Source organism: Bison bison, unplaced genomic scaffold, assembly GCF_000754665.1.
Source record: "Bison bison bison isolate TAMUID 2011002044 unplaced genomic scaffold, Bison_UMD1.0 scf7180017864134, whole genome shotgun sequence".
Taxonomy (NCBI): domain Eukaryota; kingdom Metazoa; phylum Chordata; class Mammalia; order Artiodactyla; family Bovidae; genus Bison; species Bison bison.
In genome coordinates this window covers 6,228,123-6,255,913 of record NW_011494706.1, presented here as the reverse complement: position 1 = coordinate 6,255,913, position 27,791 = coordinate 6,228,123, and the positions used below count along the sequence as shown (strand labels likewise).

At 38.1% G+C, this 27,791-nt stretch overlaps 1 protein-coding gene across 1 annotated transcript in view; it reads left to right on the top strand.

Annotated features, from left to right (window-relative positions):
- CCDC132 (coiled-coil domain containing 132) overlaps nucleotides 1-22,723 on the top strand; it is a 132,712-nt gene extending 109,989 nt beyond the window's left edge. Inside the window, exons 21-28 of the mRNA XM_010839776.1 lie at nucleotides 820-941; nucleotides 3,872-3,952; nucleotides 9,591-9,739; nucleotides 10,990-11,086; nucleotides 12,536-12,694; nucleotides 15,953-16,074; nucleotides 17,824-18,013; nucleotides 22,010-22,723. Coding sequence (XP_010838078.1) covers nucleotides 820-941; nucleotides 3,872-3,952; nucleotides 9,591-9,739; nucleotides 10,990-11,086; nucleotides 12,536-12,694; nucleotides 15,953-16,074; nucleotides 17,824-18,013; nucleotides 22,010-22,129 — 1,040 coding nt within the window. The 3' untranslated portion in view covers nucleotides 22,130-22,723. The remainder of the gene's footprint in view (nucleotides 1-819; nucleotides 942-3,871; nucleotides 3,953-9,590; nucleotides 9,740-10,989; nucleotides 11,087-12,535; nucleotides 12,695-15,952; nucleotides 16,075-17,823; nucleotides 18,014-22,009) is intronic.
- The last annotated feature ends 5,068 nt before the right edge of the window (nucleotides 22,724-27,791 follow it).

Below are 27,791 nucleotides of genomic sequence, written 5' to 3'. Positions count from 1 at the left end.
TACTCATTATTGGGTGTTACTTAATTCAGCCCATCTCCCATGCACCTTTCAAACACATGAACAAGTTTATAAATGCAGAAATTTGAGGTTTTAAATGTTTTTATGTAACTGTATCATACGTGTAGAGGAAAAAGAAAGGAACACTGGCATCTCCCAAAGGAAGGAATGAGGAGGACGTGTTCTTGGCACTTTGAGACTGTTGAGCTCTGATGTGGTGATAAAGAAATGTTCTTGGCCTCCGATGGCAGATTTCACAGGGCTAGGATCCGGGGGAACGGGGAGTGTCTTCCACATTTTCTTCTTGTTTGTTTGTTTTTTACTTTTGCTACATGTGTATAATATGCTTATGAAAAGAACCCCACTTTTTCTCAGAATACATTGTCTTTTGTCTTATTACACCTAAACATTTTTGAAGAAATTGTTTTAAATGGAATCTCCAAGAGATGAGGAGCTATGTTGGCTTTGTATACAGTGTCATTGTAGAAGAGTTCAGGAGTTCCATAAATGTAAGGCAAACAGTAAAATATAATGACATGAGAAGTTTATATAGGTATTTTTTTTTCCTTTTTTAATCAGTGCCATCCTGTAGTACTTTCCAAGATGGTATAACTCTTCTATATCAGCACTGTCCAGTATAGTAGTCATTAACTACAAATAAATGAGCTACAAATAAATGTTGAGTACTTGAGGCATGGCCGATATGACTAAGGAATGTAATATTTCATTAAAAGTATTTTGGTGAAGTATTTTTATGGTTTCTTAATTGGAGACTAACAGATTTTAATTTTGTGCTATTTGTTATTTTTTTTTTCTTTTCAGGTAAATATATGCAGATGATGAACATTCTTAAGCCAATTGCTTTCGATGTTATCCATTTCATGTCTCAGCTCTTTGATTATTACTTGTATGCAATATATACCTTTTTTGGTCGGAATGATTCAGTAAGTCAGTCTTTTGGTGGAGGAGTCTGTTTCTTTTAAAATTTTTTTTTGTAAATGTAAAGTTCATTCTCTCTGTATAAAATACACAAATAACATTATTTTGAAAATTATCCATCCAAAATGCAACAGAATTATTGATACCAGCCTTTTGTGTGCCCAGTTGCCTTGTTTAAAATATATTAATTTTAAGCTTTGATATAATAGACATATTGTATGTTATTCACATTTTTGGCAGAAAAAGTGCAGCATCTCTGTCTAACTTTGATGTATTTTGGCAGTGAAAATGGGCAGGTTGCTTTGTTTAAATCTGTCTTGGTGTATATTTATTACAATAAATGAAACATTTTAAATACTGGCTAACAACCATAGCAGGCACTGTACCTTCAGAAGATAATGGCAAATATTTTTAAAAATAATATGAAAATCTTTGAACTGAACCATCTGCCTGCCATAGAATTAATATTTCTTGTACCTCCTTTATGTGCTTACAAAGATCTTGTTGAGTTTTATCTTTTTCTACTCCTAAGGAGAACAGCACAGTATTAAGCAGGTAACTGATCTGATATTTGGGAATTACTAGGTTTTTGACAGATTTTTTTTTTTTTTATAAAAGCATAGCATTGGATTTTATGAACATATCCTAATACTAATTTTTCACATACAATATTTTATACCTTTTCAAAAACTTGTGAGTGTTAATGGATGACTATATTCATCATACAAAATACTCATATTTTCACCATGATCACAAGTATATCAAAGACATGATCTTTTAATATAGGATCTGAATTTGCTGTGTTCTTAACTCTGCAAAATTAGAATACTAACATAATCAGAGACTTAAGTTGCTGCAGAATTCATGTCACTATAAAATAGGTACTAATTCATTACACAATGCTCAATAAATATTAAAGAAGAAAGCCCTTCTGGAGTTTTAGCTAATTGTTAGCATCTTTTAGTCTTCTAAATCAGTTTTACTGTATCTTCTTAGACTGTGCCTCTAGAGCAGTGCTGGCCAGGAGAAGTTTTGCAATAATGGAAATGTTCTATATTTGTACTGCCCAATATGGTAACCACAAGCCACAGTGTCTTGAGCACTTAAATGTGACTGGTATGATTGGGGACTGATTTTTCATTGTACTTGATTTTAGCTGGTTTATATTTAAATTAGTCACATGTGACTTGTGACTATCATATTGGTTAAAATAGTTCTGTTCCGGCTTGAACATTTGTCAGGATAGACCATATTTCTGGGCCATGAAACATGTTCTAATGAGTTTAAAAACCATAGAAATCATATAGGATATATTTTCTGGTGTCAATATAATTAAATTAGAAAGAAATAACAAAATGGGAAAACTGAAATATTTCAAAATTAACACACATCTAAATAAAGATTGGGTTAAATAAGAAACCACTAGAGAAATTAGAAACTATTTCAAAGTGAATGATAATGGAAACACAACATACCAAAATTCGTGGAGTGGAGTTAAATCAGTGCTTAAAGGGAAGTATCTGATATTCGGCTCTACCTCTTCTTTTCCAGTCTGTTTGCCTTGTATTTTTTATTCTGTAGGCCTCGTACATATATATATATATATATATATATCTGTATGCTGGAGAAAAATTACAAAAGTTTGACCTCCAGCACAACGTGAAATAAAAGTGGTGCGAGCTGACGTCCTGTTCCCTCCTCCCTCATCTCTCCAGGATAGAAAGTGTTGAGCCTTTCACCATTGATGATGATGCCAGCTATTTTATAGAGTCCTATGATCAATGTTGACAAAATTCTCTTCTGTTACTGGTTTTCTGGATTGTGATTATGAAAGGATAAATTCAGTCATGAAAGGATAAATTCGTGTTATCATGAAAGGATAAAGTTTCTGAATCTAAGCAATCATAACTTTCTTCCCTAAAGAAATATATTAATATGATGAATTATGTTGGTTAATTTCAAAGTCGTATTTTAGGCTATTAAACCAGTCTTATATTCCCAAGACAAACACCACTTGGTCATGAAGGAATTTGGTAATATTTTCTTGTTGTTGTTGTTTGTTAAGTTGTGTCCAGCTCTTTGCAATTTCATGAGCTGTAGCATGCCAGGCTTCCCTGTCCTTCACTGTGTTCTGGAATTTGCTTAGACTCATGTCCATTGAGTTGCTGATGCCATCCATTCATCTCATCCTCTGTCATCCCCTTCTCTTTCCTCAATATTTTCTTAAGAATTAAAAAAAAAAATTCTGCCTATCAAGTTTATGAGTCTGTAGTTAGGTTTTCTGTGATATCTTTGGCTTAGAAATCAGTGTAATATTAGTCTCATAAAACAATTGGGAAACATTCTTTTTTATATTTTCTGAGAGTCTATGTAGGGCTAGTACTTTTTGAAGGTTTTTATTAAATTTAACAATTACTGCTTAATATTCTGTTTCTTCTAAGGTCAATTTTTATGAGTTTGTCAAGGAATTTGTCCATTTTATCTGGTTTGGTAAATTTATTGGCATAAAATTATTCATAAAATTCTCTTATTATCCTTTTAATGTTGAAGAATCTGTAGTGTTATCCATTCTCTCATTCTTGATACTGAAAATACGTGTCATCTCTGTTTTGTTTTTTCTGTGTCAGTGTGACCTTTCCCATCCTTGGGTTCTTTAAGTATATGAAAATCGTTAGGCTTTGTAGTTGAAAGTAGTAATCTGTGGGAAAGAAATTCTGGTGAATTCTCTCCTGATAAATTCATTAGATTGATTGATGTTAGTGTGACACATGTGTCAATAGCTCTCTTGTTCCCTTGAGGGTGAAGATTTGACTTCTTTCCCTGATATTTTGTAATTTGGTGTTTGGAAACCCTCTGAACGCTAAGAATTTGAAGTTAAAACATTTGCAGGGTTCTCTCCAAAGTGATTTAACGTGCTTTTCGTTGTCTTTTTCAGTTGGAATCAACAGGACTAGGTCTTAGTAGTAGTAGACTAAGAACAACTCTAAACAGGATACAAGAAAGCCTCATTGATCTGGTAAGTAATCAATTGGAATCCATTCTTTTGGGTTATTTAAGATAGAAATTGGCCATCTAATCAACTACATGTAAATGTATTTCTATACATATGTTAATTCCTAGTCCACTAATTGTTCCTAGTCCACTAATTGCCTGTAGGAAGTGAGATGGAGGTTTCTTATAGCCAGATGGAGAGAGAAAGCTAGTATACCCCAAAGAATATGATACTGGTTCTGTGTGCAGTGCAAGTTCAAAGAGAAGAAAGGTTTATCTTCAGAATTAATGTCTGAGAATGACTAGAGGAGGATGCTCGACTTTGAAGAGCAGGCATGGGGTCAGTGAGGAAAAGGAGAAGGAATGGTATTCACATTAAGGTTCCGAGGCTGAGCAAGGGCCTGGTGGTGGGAGCAAGCCCAGCCCAAACTGACAGGTTTTTGTGATGGGGCATCTGTTTATGACAGAGAGTTGTGTTGCAAAGATTGTTTAAGGACCACTTTGTAAATGTCTTTAACATTTGAGACGTTTGGGTTTAATTGGCTATATAGTAGGGAGTCTTGATTCTTAACTGTCATGTGATGAAATGCATGTTTTAAAATGCTGTGTTAGCAAAACTGGGACTGATGCTCTATAGTATTTAAGCCAATACAAGCATTTAACATAAGAAAAAAATTTTTTTCTTATGCTTGGTCACTGTAGCCAGAGACGTGTGTTCTTCAGTGCTTTTCTCTGCATCCATGGATTTTCATCTTTATTCCTTCACTTACCCAAATAAGCAATCACTTTTGCATAACCTCTATATTATGAGCATACTTCTTATTGAAGTTTTTATAATCATTCATTCTTTTAAGCAGTACTTATTTGGAATAATTATTATATATCATGCATTACTGTAATAGTGGAAAGGTCATCAGTACACAGAGGTAATTCTCATCTTCTTGAAACTTGGATTTTACTGGGGCAGCGAGACAGATAAATATGTAAGAGTGGCAGGTCCTGATAAGTGCCAAGAAGAAAATGAAGCAGGGTGATGGGACAGTGCTCTTCAGACAGAGATATGAATAAAGTGAGAGAGCCGTGTGTGGATATTTCATGTGAGCACTGTTTATGCAGAGGAAATAACCTGTATCTGTCTCATCCACTCCCCTTTACATTTGGAGATCTTTTTGCCCAGCACTTATTTTTAAAATACACATTCATATTCATAGCACTTACTTTTGTACACAGCATCTCTTCAATATATGTATATAAAGTAAATGAATAAACTTGAATCCTTGAGTTTGGTGTCACCTGGATTAACCTGGCTTGTTATCTTGGTCTTGTTGTCCACTTAATCCTGGTCTTCATTTGCAGAGTCAAAGCTTGTTTGACACAGTCATCAATTTCTTTTTTTTTGGTTTTGTGTAAAATCCATCGTTGACTTTCAGCCCCATTGGCATTTATCCGTTTCGATTTTGCTTCTCCTTGTTTGACACTGAGTATAACCTTGACCTGAAGATCTTGTTTTCCAAATCTTAGCCTACAGCTGAATTATTTCGTGTCTTTGGCTGAATGCCTGATGATAGATGGGCCAAGATATACCACTAGAGTCATTCACGCTGGTGGTTCTCTGGTAGCTGTGCTAGTTACTAGCTTATGATTGTCAAGCCACAGTTCCAGACCTGACCCTTGAGGTGTGGATTTAATGCTGTCGTACAGCGTGTAATGAAATAGCGTGGTCCAGTAAACAGTGGCCAGACTAGCTGTTCTTTAAGACAAGCGGTCACCCATCTACTGGTAACAGTGTATCTGTAGCACCTGTCAGACCAGTTCTTGATGCACTGGAGACGTTTTTTCCTAAATTGGTGTAATAGTCAATTTTATGAATGCATTTTTTTGTTAAACCAGAGACAAACCCCTCCCTAATAAATAGATTTTTCCTTTGGTACCTTGTCTTTTAAAGATATTTATTTGTTTGTTTTTGGCTGCACTCTGGGTCTTTATTGCTGTGCACAGGCTTCTCTGCTTGCGGCCCAGCGGGGCTGCTCTTCGCTGTGGTGTGCGGGCTTATCGTTGCAGTAGCTTCTCTTATCGCAGAGCACAGGCTCTAGGCTCACGGGCTTCCGTAGTTGTGGAATGTGGAATCTTCCCAGACCAGGGATCAAACCTGTGTCCCCTGCATTGGCAGGCGGATTCTCAACCACTGGGGAGGTCCCTAAACATAACTTTTTTTAAGACCTTATTCTTCCCATCTCTTAAATCAAAGACTGCACCTTGGACCAGAAGCTCGTGCAGGCTGGCGTTCCCCTTCACTGACTTTGACAGAGTCTCTGCAGAGTCCTGACTCCTCTGATGGATAAGACTCTATAGCAGTACACCAGAAGTTTTTCTGAAAATTTCCATTAGTTTCCAATGATTTACATGTTAAATTGTTATTCATACTGACAAGCATTGTTTTATTATTTTAAAAAATATATTTGTCGTTTACTAGACCTTGATCTCAGGTTTCCATAAGCTGGTATATAAATCATCTTCATTAATTTGTATCTACAATGGCAGAGAACATTAATTGGTTTCTTGCTATTCGATATATTTCTTGTCTATTAAAACAAATTATAGCCTAATCAATCTGAAACCACTGGATGGAAATAGTATTTTTTCCTCATATTTCTCCTGTGTGTTCCTTAAAACTTTAATAAGCACTTTTTGGGTAATTTTCTCCATATATATATTTTTAAGTTTTGCTTGTCTTCAAGCTGTAAAAGGCAGAATCACATCATCATGTTCTTTAAAATGCCACCTGAAACTGCTTATCGTGTAAATTCATTGTAAACTAAGAAAATTTGTTAGACACATCAAATAAAAGTCTAAAAAAAGATGGTGTAATAGTGAACAAGTAGGAAAGAGGGCTGGTGTAGGTGTTGGTGGTATCAGAAATGTGAATTTTTAGTTATCTACCTGGTGATGCTCAATTGTTTGCTTTAAGACCTTTGGCCAACTTTGGATCTTTGATGAGAAAAAATGTATTCTAAATTGATCCAGAGAAGTCCATAAATATGAATTTTCTTTGCGTTAGTACATTAGTGGCAGAAAAAGCTATAAATGTAACTTTCACTGTGAGAATAAAGATGACGGTTTCATTTCTTAAAGTCTTCAAAAGGCTGTATATCCTTTCCTTACTCTCCTGGTATGAGCTGAAACATGGGTCCTGTTTAGAAGCTTTTCCGTTTAAGTGCGCAGTACGCACATACCATTTGCTTACGTCATGTTGACATTTTGGTGACTTTCTTGCTCTTCTTGAGCATATTTCCCCAGATGGGTCTGTTTTGAAGGTAGACCCATCAAGATTTGTTGATGGATTACAAGAGGAGTGTGACGCTGAGAGGAGTCAAGGATGGCAGCTGACTTCGGGAGCCTGTGCCATTAGTGGGTGGCTAAGTCTCAAGGAGCTGCATGTTTTAGGAGGACATCGGGAGTTCAGTTTCAGATATGTTAAATCCGCTAAAGATGAGAGACCAGTCAGGGCTTAAATTTTGAGCTGTTGGCATGTGGATGGCATTTAACTCTGTGAGACTGGATGAAATTGTGTAGGGAGTAGAATGTCAGTAAGAGAAGTGTCAGGAATAAAAACTGGAGCACTGCTGGGTTCAAAGGTCAGGAGGAATATTCAGAGATGGATATTCAGAGTTGACTCTTGGACTTGGCCCTAAGGAGGCCAGTGGGTACTTGGCTAACTCCTTCTTCGTGCAGTGAAGCAGACAAACGCCTAGTGGGAATGAATGGGCTTGAAAGAGAATAATAGAGTAAGAGAAGGTTCTTAGCATCCTCTCCATCAGTGAAACTGAGGAGGGTCTGCTTATGCCAAGAGGCATGCCACGAACTTAAGGTACAGAGAGGGCGAAATTGGTCCCTGCCTCGGGAACTCAGCGCTGTAAGGGAGAACAGCCACTGACAGACTGTGCTGTACACCACATACGGGCATGCATGTAGATGATGGTAACACAAGTACATTTCTTGGGAGAGTGAGAAATTTACAGGAAGGAGGTGAATATGAGTTCACACTTAAAAAGTGAAGTAAGAGCTAGGAAGACAAGGAGAAAAGAGCTCTAAGACAAGAGCGTCAGTAAGGCAGGTGTAACAAGCAGTCCAGTGTGACCAGATCTTAGGGGTGCAGAGATCATCTGGAAACGAGACTGGCAAGGTGGTAAAGGAGTGATGTCGTGGCAACAAAGTTTAGGCTTTTTCTCCATGAGGAAGGGATTGTCAGTTGAGATTTTTAAGTTACAGACTGGTGTGTTCACATGTCCATTTTAGAAAAATCACCTAGGTATTATTGAAAAGTAAACCAGTGTGGAGAGTGGAGTAGAAACAGGAGAAGCTAGAGGGACTACTAGGGGACTTTTAGAATGGGTCCAGTCAGGAATGTTGTGGGGCCCTGGTCCTGATGAAGTAATGACATGAGGAAGAAACAGACAAGAGAGTTTCTGTCTGTTTAGGCATGATGGAGGTGAGAAGGAAGCGGGGTCAAGAGTGATTCTAAGGCTTTTTACTTGGACACTCAGGTAGGTGGTGATTAAATAGCCACCAGAATTAAATTATTAAATATAATAGCCTAGGCAACCAGTTGGTATGAAACAGTATGAAATTTTGTGATTTTTTGTTTTTTTTTGACAGTAGTGGGGTGATTTTTGTTCCTTTTTAGTAGAAGGAAATAAATAATGGAGCCATGACACTGATTAACTTGCATGGTTCCCTTATCCTGATCGTCCTGAGAGAAAACACAGTTGTTCACAAAATAACTTTTTAAATGCTAATTGAGTAATTATAGATTGAAGAGTGACAGTACCTTTAGTGGAAGACAGGCTATAAAAAAAAACTAAAGAATAAAACCATTTTCTAACTTGAAAGGTTTTATAATGTATTATTTCCATTTTGCTAAATTTACAAACCTATTACGCTCCCAGAGTAACATCAGCATTTGATGTCTCCTTTTTTCCATAAGGCAAATGTTAAGAGATTTGTGATTATAAAATTGATTTAAAAAGTAATCTAGATTTACATTTTGTACACTTCTAGCTTTGTTTATATTCAATTTTTGTGCTGTAGTTTTCTTCAAGGATCTTTTAAGGCTCAGCCCACTCATCTCTTTGGACATCCGTTTCTTTTATTTCCATCTGCCATCTTCCTGCAGATCAGTAGTCTATGTGTAGACATATATAATACAGTTGATTCTATTTCAATTTAGAACTACATTTTAGTCCTACCGTCTTGGGAATACACCAAGGTTACCTTGGTTAAAACTTCGATGTGAAAGGGTTGATCACACCACAGTTTTTTTGGATTTTAACAGCTTGATCCTGGTGGGGCAGTCTCTTTTCCAACATTTACAAGTTCTTAAAAGACTTCTCACTATTGTCTCTATGAAATATTTGTCCCTTCATAAGGATTTCTTGTTTGACCACGTTTAGAAAAATAGTATATGGAGCTGGGTCATTTTCCTTTAGTATAAAAAGGAAAGTTCTAGTAGTTAGGAACTATAAAGGAGGGGGGAAGAACTGAAATCAAGTGTAATTAACATATGCCTGAGAGCATTTTAATTGTAGTCCCAGTTTTGTAACGTCGTGTGGTCTGTTGCTGTTAGAGTTGCTGTTCCAGGCTGTGTGCGTGTGCTGTCTTTTCAGGAGGTTTCGGCTGATTCGGCTGCCACGCTCACAGCAGCAGAAGAGAGGAAGGAGAAGGTGCCGAGTCCTCATCTGAGTCACCTAGTGGTTTTGACCTCTGGGGACACACTGTATGGGTTGGCGGAAAGAGTGGTCGCCACAGAATCCTTGTAAGTTATTAAAAACAGTTGCTTTGCCGTTAAATATTCAAGAAAGATGATAAAAGTAAGCATCGTAGTCTATATTACTTAAAATACTCAGTATTTCTGAGAAATATGTCCTAAGATAGAGTGCCAGTTGATTTTTAAAATGGCATGGTTGATTTTTAGGTGTATAAATGGAAGAAGGGAAATCTTGTAAGGTTTGTTCTTTGGCAGCACAATCCTTGCTTTAAGTGAGACCAGAGAAACAAGTTAGGGTATGCTGCTGCTGCCGTTTAGTCGCTCAGTCGTGTCCGGACTCTTTGTGACCGCATGGACTGTAGCCCACCAGGCTCCTCTGTCCAGGAGACTCTCCAGGCAAGAATGCTGGAGTGGATTGCCATTTCCTTCTCCAGGGGATCTTCCTAACCCAGTGATTGAACCTGTGTCTCATGCTTTGGCAGGTGGATTCTTTGTGCTGGGCCACCAGGGAAGCTCGTGTTATAGTATAGTTCTTTATATTTTTCCACTGAATTATGACTCTAGAGAAACTGTAGCTACACTCAGTTTAGTATTAAATGCAGTCGATCCTTGACCTTGTAAATCACCAAGTTCTTTAGTAAAATTAAAGCGTATAACTTCTTCCATAACATGTGGGCATGACTGAGCAACTGGTCACACAGTCAGACAGAATACTGAGTTTTTGTGTATGTAACAAAAGGTAAGGAAAAGCAGAATGACTGCCAGCAGTCTTCTGGCTGAGTGACTCCCATTCATGCACATCAGCCTTCTGCCCTGAAGTTCATGTGTATACTTCAGCCAAGTTCCAATTTATTTCATGTTATGAATGTTTGGGTTATTTTTGAAAAGCACCAGGCATTAAATCTGTGAATTCATGGGTCTGTTGTGTGTAATTTACATGGGACCTTTGAAAGAAATCCTTTCAAAAAGTACCATTGTATTCTTTTTTCTGTCTTTTCCATTGTGAGTGCGCTTATCTTACATGCAAAGCAGCCTAACTGTATACCTTGTAGTAACCAGCTTAGCTCCCTTGAAGTCACGCTTCTTTCACATCAGCTCACGTTCAGAGATAACTCAGCATTAATTTTTGTGTGAATTGTAAATGAGTGTGTCAAGTGGCCATGCATGGTCGTTCTTTAAAATGGAAAATAATTTTGTTAAACTTTTGGTCAGAGATCTTAAAGATTAGTTACACAGAAATATTGACAGGCTCTAAATCCTGTGTTTTGTTTACATGGTGTGTTATTCATTCCCTTTAGGGTATTCTTGGCTGAACAGTTTGAGTTCCTTCAGCCTCATCTGGATGCTGTGATGCCTGCAGTCAAAAAACCCTTTCTTCAGCAGTTTTATTCTCAGGTCAGACATGTCTGGTATATCCTTTCGACTGTGAGCAAGATAAGACTGTCACATGTTGTTTATTTTATTTTATTATTTTTTGCTAATGATCAGTGTCTCAACTTCAGGAGAGCTGGATTAGAGTATTTGTTTATTCATTCATGAATTCCTGTATTAACTAGATACTTACTGAACTCCTCATATAACTTTTAGTCTCGTGAGAGAGCCAGTTAAAACTATTACACACTAACATATGGAAAATAGATAGCCAGTGGGAATTTGCTATATGACTCAGGGAACTCAAAACAGGGCTCTGTGACCCCCCCCTAGATGGATGGGGGTGGGAGGTGGGAGGGAAAATCAATAGGGAGGGGACATATGTATACCTGTGGCTGATATTTGCAGATGTATGGCAGAAACCAACACAATATTGTAATTATCCTTCAATTAAAAATAAAGGGAAAAAACCTATTACAATAAACTATAGTTCTGGTAAAGAAACAGTGGCTGGGTATTTAACCTTGACTAGAGTTGGGGCGGGTATAATTGGCAGAGAAATGCTGTCTTGAGGAAGTGAAGTTTAAACTGGACCGAAGGGAAAGAATCAGGAGTATATATATATTTTTTAATCTGTGTTTTTGATATACTTTCATTGTAGGTTTATATAATTTAATCTTTATTTTTAAAAATTTTACAATTCTTTTTTTTTATATTATATATTTATAATATATAAATATTATATTTAATTGCTTTACAATGTTGCATTGGTTTCTGCCATATAACAACACAAATCACCCATAAGGGGTATATTTCGACTGAGGCAGTGGCCTATATGAAGACCCACAGGTGAGAGAGAGGCATGGTGGAGCTGAGGAAGATTCAGATTCTTAGACAAGGGAAAAGGGATGGTGATGAGAAAGATGGCTGGAGTGAGTAAGCTGAAGTTACGTGACATCCAGCGCTCCCAGCTGGGAGTTGGACTTTGTTCCAAGGGTACTGAGAAGCTGCTGGAGGATTTGAAAGAGGAGATGAGTAGCATAGTGAGGTGTGTGTTTTGGAAAGAGAGCTTTGGAGGTGGTGTGAGGAATGGACTTTAGATGGCAAACCTAGAGACAGGAGACCAGCTTGAAGAGTTTTGGACTACTTCAGGTGAGAGATGATCGGATCTTGAGTTGCAGTGTGGGAATGGGAATGGAAATGGAGAAAAGCAAAAGAATTTGAAAAATATTTGCCATGAAAATCTATAGTTTTACTGTTGTATTTTCAGTGGACTGAAGCATATTGAATGTCTCAAAATTATATTTTGAGTAAGATCTTTGCCCACAAGTTAAAAGTATTTTCATAATTTATATCTCCAAATGTATAGTGTTTTATTTTCAGATATGATGTGTACTAGAAATGGGGGCAAAATAGTTTTTATAAATTTGACACTTTGAGAAAAAGTTTGGTTTTCTGTGAAATTTATTTCAGACGGTCTCAACGGCCAGTGAACTACGCAAACCAATTTACTGGATTGTAGCTGGTAAAGCCATTGATTATGAACAGATGCTGCTGCTGATGGCTAATGTGAAATGGGATGTAAAAGAAATTATGTCACAGCACAACATATATGTAGATACGCTGTTAAAGGCAAGTATTCTGGGAAACACCTTTGTTAAAGATGCTTATTGTATGGAACTATTCCTGTAATTGCAGTCACTCTGAAGTCGTGAGATTATGGTTTTTACCATATTCGAGCATTCTTGTGATGCTAAAGCTCCTGAGTTGGATTTGGATTTCCTTCCAAATTTTGTGTTCTTTTAGACCCAAGAATACTTCGTAGATTTTGTCTTTGCTCACAAGTTTCCCATTTTGAGTTAGAGTTTGATATGTGTCTTGGCTGCCTTTCATGTTACATGATCTCAGTAGCCATGGCTGGAGTGACAAGAAGACCTTTCTATAGTTGTATTTATATTCATTGGCGAGAGGTTATACTCCTGGCTATTCTAGTTGGTTTTCCCCAGAAATCACGTTAATTTTGCTATGTGTCATGCCAACACTGTTGTGTTTAATGACTTAAAGTTATAAGTTTTCTGAAAAGAAGTGTAGTTTTGTTTTTTCATTTATGTATCAACAGATATTTATAAATCGTCTGACATGTGTCGAACACTGATCTAGCTGCTAGCAATATAGTTAGTTGTGAATTAAGGAGCTTAATGTGCCATCAGGGTATTTATATGCTAGAGCAGGGACAACAGTAAAGAGATACATAATGTGTCAGGTGGTGACTAGTCTTGTGAAAGAATAACCAGCAGAAGAGGGATAGAGAGTGGCAGAGTGTGGGTTGGGGGAGGAATACCATATATTTCCTTGTGGTCAAAGAAGGACTCACAGTGGTAATGAGAGGCCTGAAGAAAGTGAGACAGTGAACCATGAGCATGTCTGAGGTGAGGAAAGAGCAACTGAGAAAATGAAAACAGCTTTCAGAAAAGTGTTGCTTTTAATATTTGTCAGTGAAAAGAAAAGTTGGCCCTTCCTGGCTCCCTATTTATATCATTTACACAAACATTCTTACCTGCTTCATCCAAGATGTAAATAATAGCCTAGAATATTTGAGAACCAGTCAACAAACCCAGAGATCAAAGCAGAGATAGCAGCCGGATTCATCTGGGGTGCCAACTCCCAGTGCGTCTAGGACCGTTCTGGAGGGCTGGGTTGAGGACTTTGAGACTGTCCTCAGAGTCAAGGAACTAAGGGAGCCAAGATCAGTTAAAAGTGTCCAGGTGTTAGCACGAGATCTGCACATGCTTGATAGTTGCCACCCTGGAAGGACTTTGATTTCTCGAGCGCCCGGGAGACTTCAGCTGGGAATTTTAATTTGGAATATAAAAGATACATGTAATTTATAATCACACTTTTTTGAACAGTTCTATTTTTGGGAAGTTGATTCTGTTTTTTATGACCTGCTAATTATAGTACTTGGGCTTCCTTAAGGTGGCTTAGCAGTAAAGAATCCACCTGTCAATGCAGGAGACTTGGGTTCCCTGGGTGGGAAGATCCCCTGGAGGAGGAAATTGGCAACCCACTCCAGGATTCTTACCTGGAGAATCCTATTTACAGAGGAGCCTGGTGGGCTATAGTCCATTGGGTTGCAAAGAGTTGGACACAACTTAGCACTAAACAACAATTACAGTACTTAAGGAGATGCAAGAAAAAAGAGACTTCTGCCCTCAGTGAATAGAGGACAGAAAAGTAGAAAGAGGCTGCTGCTTCTAGTGAAAAGTGAAAGGGAAGTCGCTCAGTCATGTCTGACTCTTCGCGACCCCATGGACTGCAGCCCACCAGGCTCCTCCATCCATGGGATTTTCCAGGCAAGAGTACTGGAGTGGGGTGCCATTGCCTGCTTGCTTCAATTAGTCTTAATTTCAAGAAATATTATAAGAAAGAGCCAGTGTTACTCAGATTATTAACCTGAACTCAAGTTTCAGCAGCTTAAGACTTTCTCTCTTAAGGGAACTTTTATGTTGAATTTTGTTCTTTTTGTTACTTTCCCAAGTCCAAACCTTTAGGTAAAAGCAGTCTGCATTTGTTGTCCCAAATGGATCATAAGTAAAATGAAATAATTTTATTATTCATTTAACAATAAGCATTCTTTAAGATTGTATTTAGCAATGAGTAGAATGGCATTTTACACAAGAAGCATATAAATGTATCTTTAAAATATTAATAAAATGTATTGAGACTTTTAAAATCTAAAGCAGCTTTTACTGTAGTGAAGCATAAATCTGGTAGCAAATACTACTGGTTCTGCTAGATTCATGAAATGAAAAAAGAGGAAGAGCAATTATTATTTACTTTGATTTTCAAAAGTAAGCTTAATGGATTGAAGACCCACTTCTTTCTCATAAATAATTAAAAGCTGTTAACTGTCAAAGAATAAATCATCAAAAAAAATTGTGATCTAGGAAGTAGCGAAGGATAACACAACCATCATGTAATAGTAGCTTCACTGGTGATGAACAGTTTAGATTTTTTTCCAACCTGTGTGTTATTTGAACACACTGTCAGTCTTGGCTTATTACGTATTGCATAGCTTCTTTATTGAGGAAACTAAAGAGAAAAATACTGTTGTAAGGACTGTTAAATTTATTTGAACTGTATTATCAAGAAAGAATCAACAGCATTTACTTTTGTTAATCAACATATTTAGATGATAATAGTCTCAAGAAATCAGAAATATAAATTTATTGAAGGATGAGCCATCTGCTGTTTTCATGTTGTTGGAATTGTCTAAATTATATATGTTTTTATTTTTAGGAGAGTAGTACCATAAAAGGTACTGATGAGTAATAAAAGTGTTCAGTTTTTCTATAGGTAATGAGATAATATGGAGCTTTTTTGGTGCTGAAAATTTACAGCTATTATATGATTTGAATCTTTCAGTATGTAATCATTTATTGATACTTTAAAGGAATGTTTAGGAAAGAGAATAATTTATCAGACTGCTCTCTAAGGATTACAGCTACAAATTGCTTATAGTTTACTCTGAGTTGAAAGCTCATTAAAACATTTTTTAAAAATCTGGGTCTCTTGAAGATATTTTTAAAGACATATTAGTTATTAAGCCTTTTTAATCTATACTGACAGTCATAGAAAATTTGAGATGTAGAAACACTGGAATATTGTTTAATCAGTTAATGGTACTTACTTCCTTTGAGAGGAAATGTAGTGTACTCTATATTACAACATGATTAGTCAATTTCATATACTTCACAGTAAGTCCAAATTATCTTGGGCATTATCTCTTTTTGTTTTACTTGATTTCATTCTGAGTCTTTTAGTCTTTTTTTGCCTCTAAGATGGGAAAGCATTATAATTGAATTCACATATGGCTATGATTTTTCTTAGGAATTTGAGCAGTTTAACATGCGGTTGAATGAAGTTTCTAAGAGAGTTCGGATACCCTTGCCTGTGTCTAATATACTTTGGGAACATTGTATACGCCTCGCTAATAGAACTATTGTGGAAGGGTAAGTTTTCCATGAAAGCATATCTGATTCCTCAGTCATAATATATGAGTAACATTATGTATTATCACCAACAGATGCAGAGAACAGATAAGAGATACTGATAAATGGCAGACAGTCTCATAATAATTCAGAGACATTAAATCCTACTGTGTCCCTTTTTTTCTTTCTGATGACTTAGAATCAACTGGTCAGAGTGAGGAATGTAGCATCTAATGGTTATCTGAAAGTTAAACTATTATTATCAAATATAATTATGCTGATGATTATTATACATCCTGTTCATTGATTACTATTTGGCATTTATTGGACCAAGGCCTTCACAGGATTCTGTCACTAAATCCTAACATAAACTCTCTTTGATAGTGCTGTTCTCTGTTTTGTCAACAGAAAGATAGCCTTGCCTCAGAAAATCAAGGCTACAGAGGTTAAATAACTTGTCCAGGTTCACGCAGTCTTTGAAATGCAGAGAAGGCTTAATATCTCCTAATTTTCTCATGGCAAAATCAGTCCTCAAAACCACAATATCACTGCTTATAATATCATTATTATATCCTTGTAGACCATATAAATCTTTCATATGTTGAGTTTACAGATCAAAAGTAATTTTCCCACTTACTCAGAGGTCATGTTTATACTCTGTCCATAACATCGGGAACACAAGTAAGAATTAGTAATACATTTAAAATATACCTGGAAGGCAAGCTTCTATTTCAAAGACCATTCACAGTGATCTAGAATGGCACATCAGTTGAATTTTCACACTGTCGTTCATCTGATTTCTCTTCAGTTCTTATTTGTTACAGAAAAGAATGTGTCAGAAAGTGGAAGGTGACAATGACAAGCTGACAGCAGCCTTGGCATTTTGTATTGAAGTCAGCAATGCTGTAAATCCCAAGATGTCTCTGTGTCAGCAGTCATGACTGGATTTTACTGTTAATAAATTTGTTCAATAGTAGAATAGTGACAGACAAATATTATATGTTTCAATATAAACACTATTTAAAAAAAGCTTTATCACTTTAAATAATATAAAATAGTCTTCTTGCAGATTTTCTTAGGGAAAGTACCTCATCTCCTCAGATTGAATTCTCCACATTTTGTGTGATTGAAGGAATGAGACTCTGACTTAATGAATAATAAAATTGTACTGTTAGGGTTAACAAATATATTCTTATTACTAGTCCACCTTAGAACATGCAGTTTTTTAGTAGTGTGGGGTCTCAGAAATAAGTCTATAAAAGTGTTTTATTATGAGAAATATGTATATACTTTCTATGCTTCTGTTTCTTAGGTTTGCTGAATGTTTATGGGAGAGTTATTTCATTTGTTTTCTTTGCATGAGTAGTTATATTGAACCGTTTTATGAAGCTAAGATTACTGGGGAATATTCATAGCTTAATTTTATAAATAATTCTTGGCAGCCAGATTAACTTGAATGTCAGTTTAACTTTCTTATAGATGAGTATGTTAATTGATTTTGCAGAACTCTGGCCTGTAGAACAGCAAAGAATCTTAGAAGTTGCTTGATCTCTTGGCTTTGCAAATGAGAAAACTGAGACCCAGATAAGGAATATGATTGCTGAGTGACAGGGCCCAAACACAACACAGTCCTTCTGGCTCAACACTTATGTCCTCTTTTACTTACAGCATCTCAGCAAATGTGGGTTAGAGGAAAGTTTAATAAGTGCCTGAAGGTTTCTTTTCCTAGCCATCCCATCCCTTGTGCTTTTTTATTATTGTGTATCTTAGATACGCCAACGTCAAGAAGTGTAGTAATGAGGGTCGTGCCTTGATGCAATTGGATTTTCAACAGTTTTTAATGAAACTTGAAAAGCTAACTGATATCAGACCCATTCCGGATAAAGAATTTGTGGAAACCTATATTAAAGCGTACTACCTAACTGAGAATGACATGGAACGCTGGATCAAAGAGCACAGGGTGAGAGCTGAGAAGCAGTTAATTAAATTTTTATTCTTCCTCTTTTGTGTTGTGCTTGTGTGGTATGTTAGATAATTCAAAATCATATGGGTGAAACAAACTTTTTTTTTTTTTTTAGCATGAACTACTTAGGCCAGTTCTTTACCATATTCATATTGTGTGTGTGCAACACTCTTTGCCTCATCAGATCCTTTTGAGACTTTGTGAACTGTAACAGTAATTATCTGGAAAAACAGAGTCTGAACTTTAGCTGTGTTTGTCCTGCAACTGTGTTGTAGGAAAAGAGCTGAAATTGGTAACCTTCACGACAAATACAGGAACACTGAAATGATTGTCAAGCTAAAGTCTATATATAACTTTTAGAAAGCTGGAGTGGAGTGCCATTAGAATACTGGAGTGGATTGCCATTTCCTTCTCCAGAGGATCTTCTGACCGAGGGATTAAACCATGTCTTTTGCATCTCCTGCATTGGCAGCAGGTTCTTTACCACTGCCGCCACCCTGGATGGCATCACCAACTCGATGGACATGAATTTGAGCAAGCTCCAGGAGTTGGTGATGGACAGGGAAGCCTGGCGTGCTGCAGTCCATGGGCTCTCAAAGAGTCAGGCATGACTGAGCAGCTGAACTGAACTGAATTGATATACAATTTAAACCTTCTTGTAGCCATCAACAGTGATGTTCTGAACACACTGACATGTAGTAGTGATGACTGGATATTTGTTGTTTAGTTACTAAGTCGTGTCCAACTCTGTGACCCCATGGACTGTAGCCCACCAGGCTCTTCTGTCCATGGGATTCTCCAGGCAAGAATACTGGAGTGGGTTGCCATTTCCTTCTCCAGGGGATCTTCCCAACGCAGGGATCGAACCCACTTCTCTTGCATTGGCAAGCAGATTCTTTACCATTGAGCCACCAGTGAAGCCTAATGATTGAATATGCAAATATTTATTACCTAAATAGCTCAATTTAATTTCATCCTACCTTAGATTTTACCTTAAGTATAGATAAAATTGTTTTTCTTTTGTGTGAGTATATAGATATGTAGAGAAAAATACTACATGTAATAAGTGTTATTTAAAATTCTGAATTTTTGACACAGTTCAATCAACATTTATCACCAGGGAATGCTCAATACAAGGAGCTTTTTGATATGATGGTTATATCATTTGTCTAGTTAGGCAGTATGTGAAGATGGATTTAATGAAAATATGGGAAGTGTTAAAATCTTCACTGAATCTTATTCCATCAATAACTCTAGCACTCACATGCTATAAACATCATAGGTAAAAGTTATGTAAGTGTTTATTTCATCTGACTGGATAAGGAAGTAAGGAATTGTTTATATTTATCAGGCACATCCTTTCTAGTTTCAACACTTTAGAAAAAGAAAATGAAGTTTAGTCTGGACCATTAACCTGAATTTTGTGTTAATGTTTCAGATCTCTGACAGTAGTTTCAGATCTCTGACATCTTTCAGTGGTTTTGATCAGTACACCAGAACTGAGAAATGTCAGCACTTTTCATCTCATTGACCTCTGTCATTTGAGGAACAAGATAGCTATATCAGATGCAGATCAACTGCTGAATGTGGCTAGAATCCATTTCATAACTTAAGCAATTAGCACTTTGGAGTTGGTATTGAGGAAGGGATTTGGGACAAGTAGTTGAGGAGAAGGCGATGGCATCCCACTCCAGTACTCTTGCCTGGAAAAGCCCATGGATGGAGGAGCCTGGTGGGCTGCAGTCCATGGAGTTGTGAAGAGTCGGACACGACTGAGAGACTTCACTTTTACTTTTCACTTTCATGCATTGGAGAAGGAAATGGCAGCCCACTCCAGTGTTCTTGCTTTGAGAATCCCAGGAACGGTGGAGCCTGGTGGGCTGCCATCTATGGGGTCGCACAGAGTCGGACACGACTGAATCGAGTTAGCAGCAGCAGCTGAGGAGAAAAAGCCCAACTCATAGAGATTCATTATTTGATGTAAGACAGATGCCCATTTTAGGGTTTCTTCTTTTGATACAGTGGACTAAAGTTTTTTATTGTTGTTGTTCAGTCTCTGAGTCGTGTTCAACTCTTTGTGACCCCATGAACTGCAGCACGCTAGATAGTCCTTCACTGTCTCCCACAGTTTGCTCAGAGTCACGTCCATTGAGTCGGTGATGCCATCCAGCCGTCTCATCCTCTGTCGTCCCCTTCTCCTGCTACCTTAAATCTTTCCCAGCATCAGGGTCTTTTCCAATGAGTCAGTTCTTCACATCAGGTGGCCAAAGTGTTGGAGCTTCAGCTTCAGCATCAGTCCTTCCAGTGGGTATTCAGGACTGATTTCCTTTAGGATTGACTGGTGTGATCTCCTTGCAGTCCAAGGGACTCTCAAGAGTCCTCTCCAGCACCACAGTTTGAAAGCTTCAGTTTTTTAGTGCTCAGCCTTCATTATGGTCCAACTCTCACATCCGTATGTGACTACTGGCAAAACCACAGCTTTGACCATACGGACTTTTGTCAGCAAAGTGATGTCTCTGCTTATTAATATGCTGTCATAGCTTAGTGTTTCGGAAGAGTTTTATTCACTGATATCTGTAATACAGTGAAATTTTCCTTGCAGCAAGATTGTCCTGTTTTCTAGAGCTCTTTCCACAATGCCTGTATGGTGCCTGGATGGTACTTCCTAAGTGTTGAGTGATCACTTGAGAGAATTCACCAGGTGTTGATGGGTGCTCTCAGAGATCAGACACACACACTGAGCAGTTTGCTGAATTATTAGAATGAACTCTTCCCTGTATTTTGAAATTTTACTGTCTTTAATGTTGTCTCCAGTGAAGACATGTTCTTTTCTCGTTAGATAATAGAACACAGCTCTTTCCCTTGCTGAGCTCTTGGTCTTAATTCTCCAGAACCAAATCAAGATGCAGAACTTTCTGATGAGTCCTGTTCATCATGTGCATCCTGACAACTTATCTGAAAGCCAGGAACTTTGTACAGTTTGAACAGCAAAAAAATACTTAGATAGTTGAGTGTCAGGCAACATGGATTTGAACTGTACAGGTCCACTTACATGTGGTTTTCTTCAGTAGTGGATACCTACATTATCCTCAGTTGGTTAAATTCTTTAATATGGAGGGACATCGGAGGAGGAGGACCAACTATAAACTCGGTGCAAGTTTTCCACTGTGTGGAAAGCGCCCCTACTCCCCGAGCTGTTCACAGGTCAACTGTGGCTTCAATTTTACTTTCTAGCTACCATTAAGATACAAGGGTTTAAGAACCAATAATTTTCTGATCTTTGTTATTAACCTTATTCATTTGTTATGCCTCAGAAGAGTTATTCTGTGTTTGGAGATTTTTTTTTCTTTTATCTAAAATGTGCAAAATGTGCAGTGCTAGAAGCTACTTACTTAGTAGCCCTTTATTATATGTATATAAATTTTTGAGATGTCAGCGTATTTTGATAACTTGATGACAAAGACCATCGCAGAAAGAAGCGTAGTGTGTGATCTTAAAAATATTAAGCATTAGCATGTTATGTGCCATGTGAAGGGCTTCCCTGGCTCAGTGGTAAAGAACCTGCCTGACAGTGCAGAGATGCAGGTTCATTCCCTGGTTCGGGAAGACACCCTGGAGAAGGAGATGGCAACCCACTCCAGTGTTCTTGCCTGGAGAATTCCATGGACGGCGGAGCCTGGTGGGCTACAGTCCATGGGGTCGCAAAGAGTCAGACACGACTAGTGACTGAGCATGAATGCATGCACGTGCCATAAAAAAAGATGCTGGTGGTTCCTCTTTCAAATTCATGCTGTAGATGCTCTTATTCCCTTATTACAGTTCTGTAACCAGTTTGTTTTCCATGTCTCAATTATAATTTCCACTGCTTTTCACTGGTTGGTAGTGCTTAGTAATTACCCACTGAGTCCTGATTATCTATGGCTGTTCTTTTTCTGCATTGATCACACACATGTGTATCAGTGTACTAAATTTGAATCTTCTTTTTTTGAGCAGGAGTATTCAACAAAGCAGCTGACCAACCTGGTAAATGTTTGCCTGGGATCCCATATCAATAAGAAAGCAAGACAAAAACTTCTCTCAGCTATAGATGATATAGACAGACCCAAAAGATAATGAACACAGTCCTTTTTCCTCAGTGGTATTGATGGTCTCTGAGTGCACATGACATGAAAGCCAGTTTTTCATGCACTGCTGACAGCTGTCCTAAGAAAACTTTGTGCATGCTCTTTACAGCTGGAAAGTGGAAAACACTCAAGTTTACGTGGTGTTCGCAAATGATTTTTATATGCCGTGATCTCAGCTCTTCAATTTTTGGTCTCGTTTGTTGTATTCCTTCCTTGAAATGATATTGCCTCATCATAACTATTGTTACATGACTACAGTTATCCATTTTACTGAAGAATGTACTCTAAGTGTATGATCAGACGGAACAGTGACAGTACACTCACGGGCAGTTTCGGAGAATGAATTTATGTTGGTATTTTTCTACCCTCTAAAAATTTAGTTCTTAATAAGTGTAATATGAGAGGGTTAATGTGTAATGTCTCCTAATTATGAACACTGCATGACAATTGAAAAGTACATGTAAGCTAAATAGTTGAAGAATCAGTATGCTTTCTGTGTTTTTAAATGTCAGTATTTGTGTTAGGGTTAATGACACAGTGGTTATAAATGATGAAATTTAATAAATACTATAACATGATCAAATGAGACTGCATTTTGGTATTTTTTCATAGCAGACAGATTGGATACAGCTATAATGGAATTTCTTCTTCTTTTTTTTTTTTAAACCGTGTTCTAATTTTAATGGTCTTTTTTCCTGAAATTGGTGTGAGAAGTAATTTCATTGGGTAAACCTCTTCAGTGCCTGAGTGGTGATTGTGGGACTTCCTTCTTCCCTCCCTCCCTTTTTTTCTTTTTTTTCCTTTTTTTCTTTTTAAATAATGGATTTTTTTTTTTTTTTTCTGTAAGCTTTGTTCTCTTTGAATTTAACTTTTGTCTTAGAACAGCAAAACCTGGCTTAGGTGATTCAGGGAAAGACTTGCCAGTTAGTCAGGCATAGGTGTAGGATCATATGTTCGCCATTCTTAAGCATCGGCTTTGTATCACAGATACAATGTCAGTTAGCCAGTGATAAGCTTTGGAACTAAGTTAGTTTTTAGTAACTGTGTACTGTTAACTCTGAAATCTTCTTTGAAGCTAAGGATCTTCTACCATCATAAATGACATAAAAGTCAATTGCCTGTGCACTCCTGCCAGCTGTCTGCTAAGAAATTTTTTGCATGTTCTTTCTGACTGGGGAGTAGAAGCAGCTTGTTGGTGTTGGTCCAGGATTACTCGACATGACCTGTAACATTGCCAGCTCCCAGAATCCTGAAGCGTCTCAAGAGAAAAGGGCCTTGTGTCCTGTGGGTCTTTGAGAACTGAGTTGCTGAAGTAAAGGGCACAGCGTGGCATGTGATCAACACAGAGGTGACAAAGGAGTGATTGCCACTCAGCGTTCGTTGGTCCCTGCAGATGCCTGTAACTGGCAGAAGATGGCACGAAACACTGAGAATATGTCGGCGTGAGGGGAGTTAGTGTGAATCTGTGTCATGCATTTTTCGTTTTCCATCTCTCACTTCCCTGTTCATTTGCTGTCAATTTAGTATTGACAGTAAATCTTCCCTCTCGTGAAAAGGTCTGAACCTGGCGCCATTCATACGTTGCACAATGATCTCCTTGTGGAACTAGACTGTGTACTTATAAGGTGGGTCCTGCAGGTAACCATTATCTATATGCAGCCGCTTGTAGAAAGCAAACATGAGATAAGCTTAGTCCTTGGTTTAAATGCCATATTCAGCTGGGCATGTAAAGAGCTAATCAGTCTCATTTCTCAATTGATTAGGCCCTGATTACTTCTTAGTTTTCACACTGGTTTTCTTGCATTTCTACTTTGCTTCACTCTAGATTGTATGATGAGCAGTTATCTGCCTGGTAGGGTGTTTTCCTGGGTGATAACAGTAGATACAGGAGAATTATTTATCTTGTTGGATACAGCCGTATCAGTTGGAGAGTCCTTGTAGCTCACCTGTACTTTGCTTTCCTCATCTTCAAAATAAAAGTGCTACATCTTTTTTTGATAGTTTTTAAGAAAAATATTTTGTTTTTTCATTAAAAGCTTAATAAGTGTAAATGACTTTAAAATAATACGGTATTTGAATCTTTAAATTACTTTAAATTATAAAAGAATTACCAGACATTTCTCAAGTATCGTATTGTAATGATACTGAATTATAACCATATGACATTTTATGAAACTAATTTTTTTCTTGATATTTTAAAAACTTTGTATTTTGCATTGGGGTATAGCTGGTTAACAATGTTGAGACAGTTTCAGGTGAACAGCGAAGGCACTCGGCCATACACATACATGTATCCATTCTCCCCCAAACTCCCCTCCCATCCAGTCTTATGAAACTGATTTTAAGATAAATAGAATTGAAAAGCTGAGAATGTAAATGGAATTATACATGTTTTAGAAACTTTACTTTTATAAAACATTTAGTGTCTTAAGTATTCCTTAACTGGTATTTTGTATGAATGTGTGCTGTAGGATTCAAGATTTTAAATTGATACGAGAGCCTGGTATATTATTCCCTGAGAAAGAATGATGATTTCTACAAATACATTGTCTCCCATTAAAAAATACCAGGGAGATACATAGCAATTCAAGTGAACTAGTTTGCTTCCGTTTATAAAACCTATAGAGATCTTATAAGATCTCTTTGACTAATAAGCTCATTTGCTCAACTTACAAAATGAAATAGAATTTTCTTGAAGTCAGGACCAGATGGTATTTTATCATATCCTTAAGTAGAATTGCCTTTGAAATTTCCTATTCAGCTGAGTGCTAAAGTGAAACTTTAAGTTTAGATTGAACAGCTTTTTTCTTTACCCACTCGCTGAAATAAAACGTCTTGTAATTCAATTCACTTTGAAAACATAGTTATCTTTTCAAATGAAAAAGTATGCCTGAAGGTGAAATATAAGTTGTGCTCAGAGCAAAAAGAAGTGGTCCAGGGGAAAAAAATTTCTATTTTATATTTACTCTTTGGGATAATTTTAATACAGACTTAGTGGTTAACAAAGTGATATTTAACGCTGGACACAATGATTAATGACAAGAAAATTATTAATACTCTGGTGTATTCTTTGAAAATGTTAAGACTGGTGCAACTTTTTACAGATTTTTTTTTATTATTATGGAAAATATTTGCTTGATAAGAGGCCATCAAAAAATTTAGTCTGTGCCACTCTCCCAAGGACAAAGCTGTGTCAGACTATACATGAGAATTTGTAACTCATCCAAAATGATGGAGGGAAGTAGTTCACTAGTTCTGATACTTTTCTTGATTGGCATATCCTTTTGTGAATGTTGCTAAGTGTTACACCTGCATCATTTTTTTCAGTGCTGCCTTACAGCTGGGCTCAGGACAACTCCCACATTACATACACTGGGTTAAGGAATAGGCTTTCTTGGGGACACTTACAAGCCTGAGACAACAAGAAAAAGGGTAGGCTTTGTCCCTTACTCCCTTGCCATTGTCATCAGAGAGGTGAGATGGGAGGGTTGTTTAATGGCAAGTAGAGCAACTTCCCAGGCTTCCCTGGTGGCTCTGATTGGTAAAGAATCTGCCTGCAATGCAGGGAGACCCTGGTTCAATCCCTGGGTTGGGAAGATCCCCTGGAGAAGGGAGTGGCTACCCACTCCAGTATTATTTTCTGGAGAACTCCATGGACAGAGGAGTCTGGCAGGCTATATTCCATGGGGTCACAAAGAGACACGACCGAGTGACTAACACTTTGAGTTTCAGAGCAGCTCACCACCTAGTGACCTGGGGCCTGTGGATGTTGTTGTTCCTTTGTCTGGGAGGAGAAAGCCGTTTTCTTTGGGAAGATGAATTCCAGTACAATCCCTCCTCTAGTTAGCTCATCACACAGGCAACCTGAGTGAGCTCCAGGGTCAGCCCAGTGTCTGCCTGGTACTGGCAAGGTTCTGGTGGATTGGACAGATAACAGCTGCCCTCAGGGAGCCACCAGGGAAGATCTAAATAGATGCAAGCCAAAAACATTTCATAATGGGGAGTACTCCAAAGGAAACCTCGGGAGTAGATGTCAGGAAAGATTCCACTGAGGAAGAGATGTGCATCTGGAGACTGAGGGTGAGGAGGAGTTTGGTGAGAAGACGGGGAAGAGTGTGCTTGAAGATGAGAAAGGCCAGGGTGGTTGGCACACAGAAGGGAGGGAGAAAGGGGGAAACTGGAAATATGGCAGACTCGGGCGTCTTAAGCACCCAAGAAAGAGCCGCAAATGAATAAGCTGCTGCTGCTGTTGCTAAATTGCTTCAGTCGTGTCCGACTCTGTGCAACCCCACAGATGGCAGCCCACCAGGCTCCCCCGTCCCTGGGATTCTCCAGGCAAGAACACTGGAGTGGGTTGCCATGTCCTCAAATGCATGAAAGTGAAAGTGAAGTCGCTCAGTCGTGTCTGACTTGTAGTGACCCCATGGACTGCAGCCCACCAGGCTCCTCCATCCATGGGATTTTCCAGGCAAGAGTACTGGAGTGGGGTGCCATTGCCTTCTCTGAAATGAATAAGAGCAGATGTTATTCGATAACGAGTGAGATGTGGGCAGGGCAGGCGAGGCTATATCTATAGGTATTCGAATTATACTTTTAATCTCTGCATTTAAATGAATGAATTGCCTTCACTGGCCCCATCAGCTAAAGGGAGAAGGGGGTCTTTGTACAGAAGACAACTCAGAGCATCCATCTGTGGGTTTCCTTGTGCATCTTGATACCAGAGAATCTTACTTTGCTCAAAATGACACAATGGATGGCGTGGTCGAATAGATGAGGTGCAAGTACTTGGAGTCCTGCAACTAGAGTTCCTCCCTAACCTGTCCTGAGCGGCTGGACAGTTTTGTTTGGGCAGGACTCTCACGAATTCACTTATTTACACTCCAGAGCTCCTCACCCCGTATCAGACATAATTGATGTTTGTTTATTGACTTCTTGGTACTGAGAAAAGCATTAATTACACAGTGATTGTTGAAGAGAGGTGCCCACTGGCATTGGAAGCTGAAATCATAACAGTTTAAAAAGAAGCTAATACTGAACTTCTATTCCTTAATTTTTTTTCTTCATACCTGCAGGCTGCCTGAGACAAAAATTGACTTGTTTTAATAGACTGCCCTAGACCAGTGGTTCTCAAAATGTGCTTCCCAGTCAGCAGCCTCAGTATCACCTGAGAACCTGCTTGTGGAGCAGCTTCTCAGGCTGTGCCAGGGACTTTTGGAATCAGAAACTCAGGGTAGGACATCATAGTGTTTTAACAAAACTCTGGTGTTTAGACGCTCAGTTGTGTCCGACTCTGTGACCCCATGAACTGTAGCCTGCGAGGCTCCTCTATCCATGGGATTCTCCAGGCAAGAATAATGGAGTGGGTTGCCATGCCCCTTCCAGGGGATCTTTCTGACCTAGGGATCTTCCTGACTCAGGGATTGAACTCAAGTCTCCTGCATTGACAGGTGGCTTCGTTACCACTGAGCCACCAGGGAAGTGAACCACTGCCTTCACACACACACACATAAAGTGACCCAGAGAAGTTGTTCACTTGCAACTTTTTCCTCACAGGACGGTAGACTAGCTATTCCAAGACAGACTGTTGAGGGGGCCTTTTTTCCCTCCATATTTGGACAGTTTTTTCTTTTTCCCTTCCACTTGAGGATAAG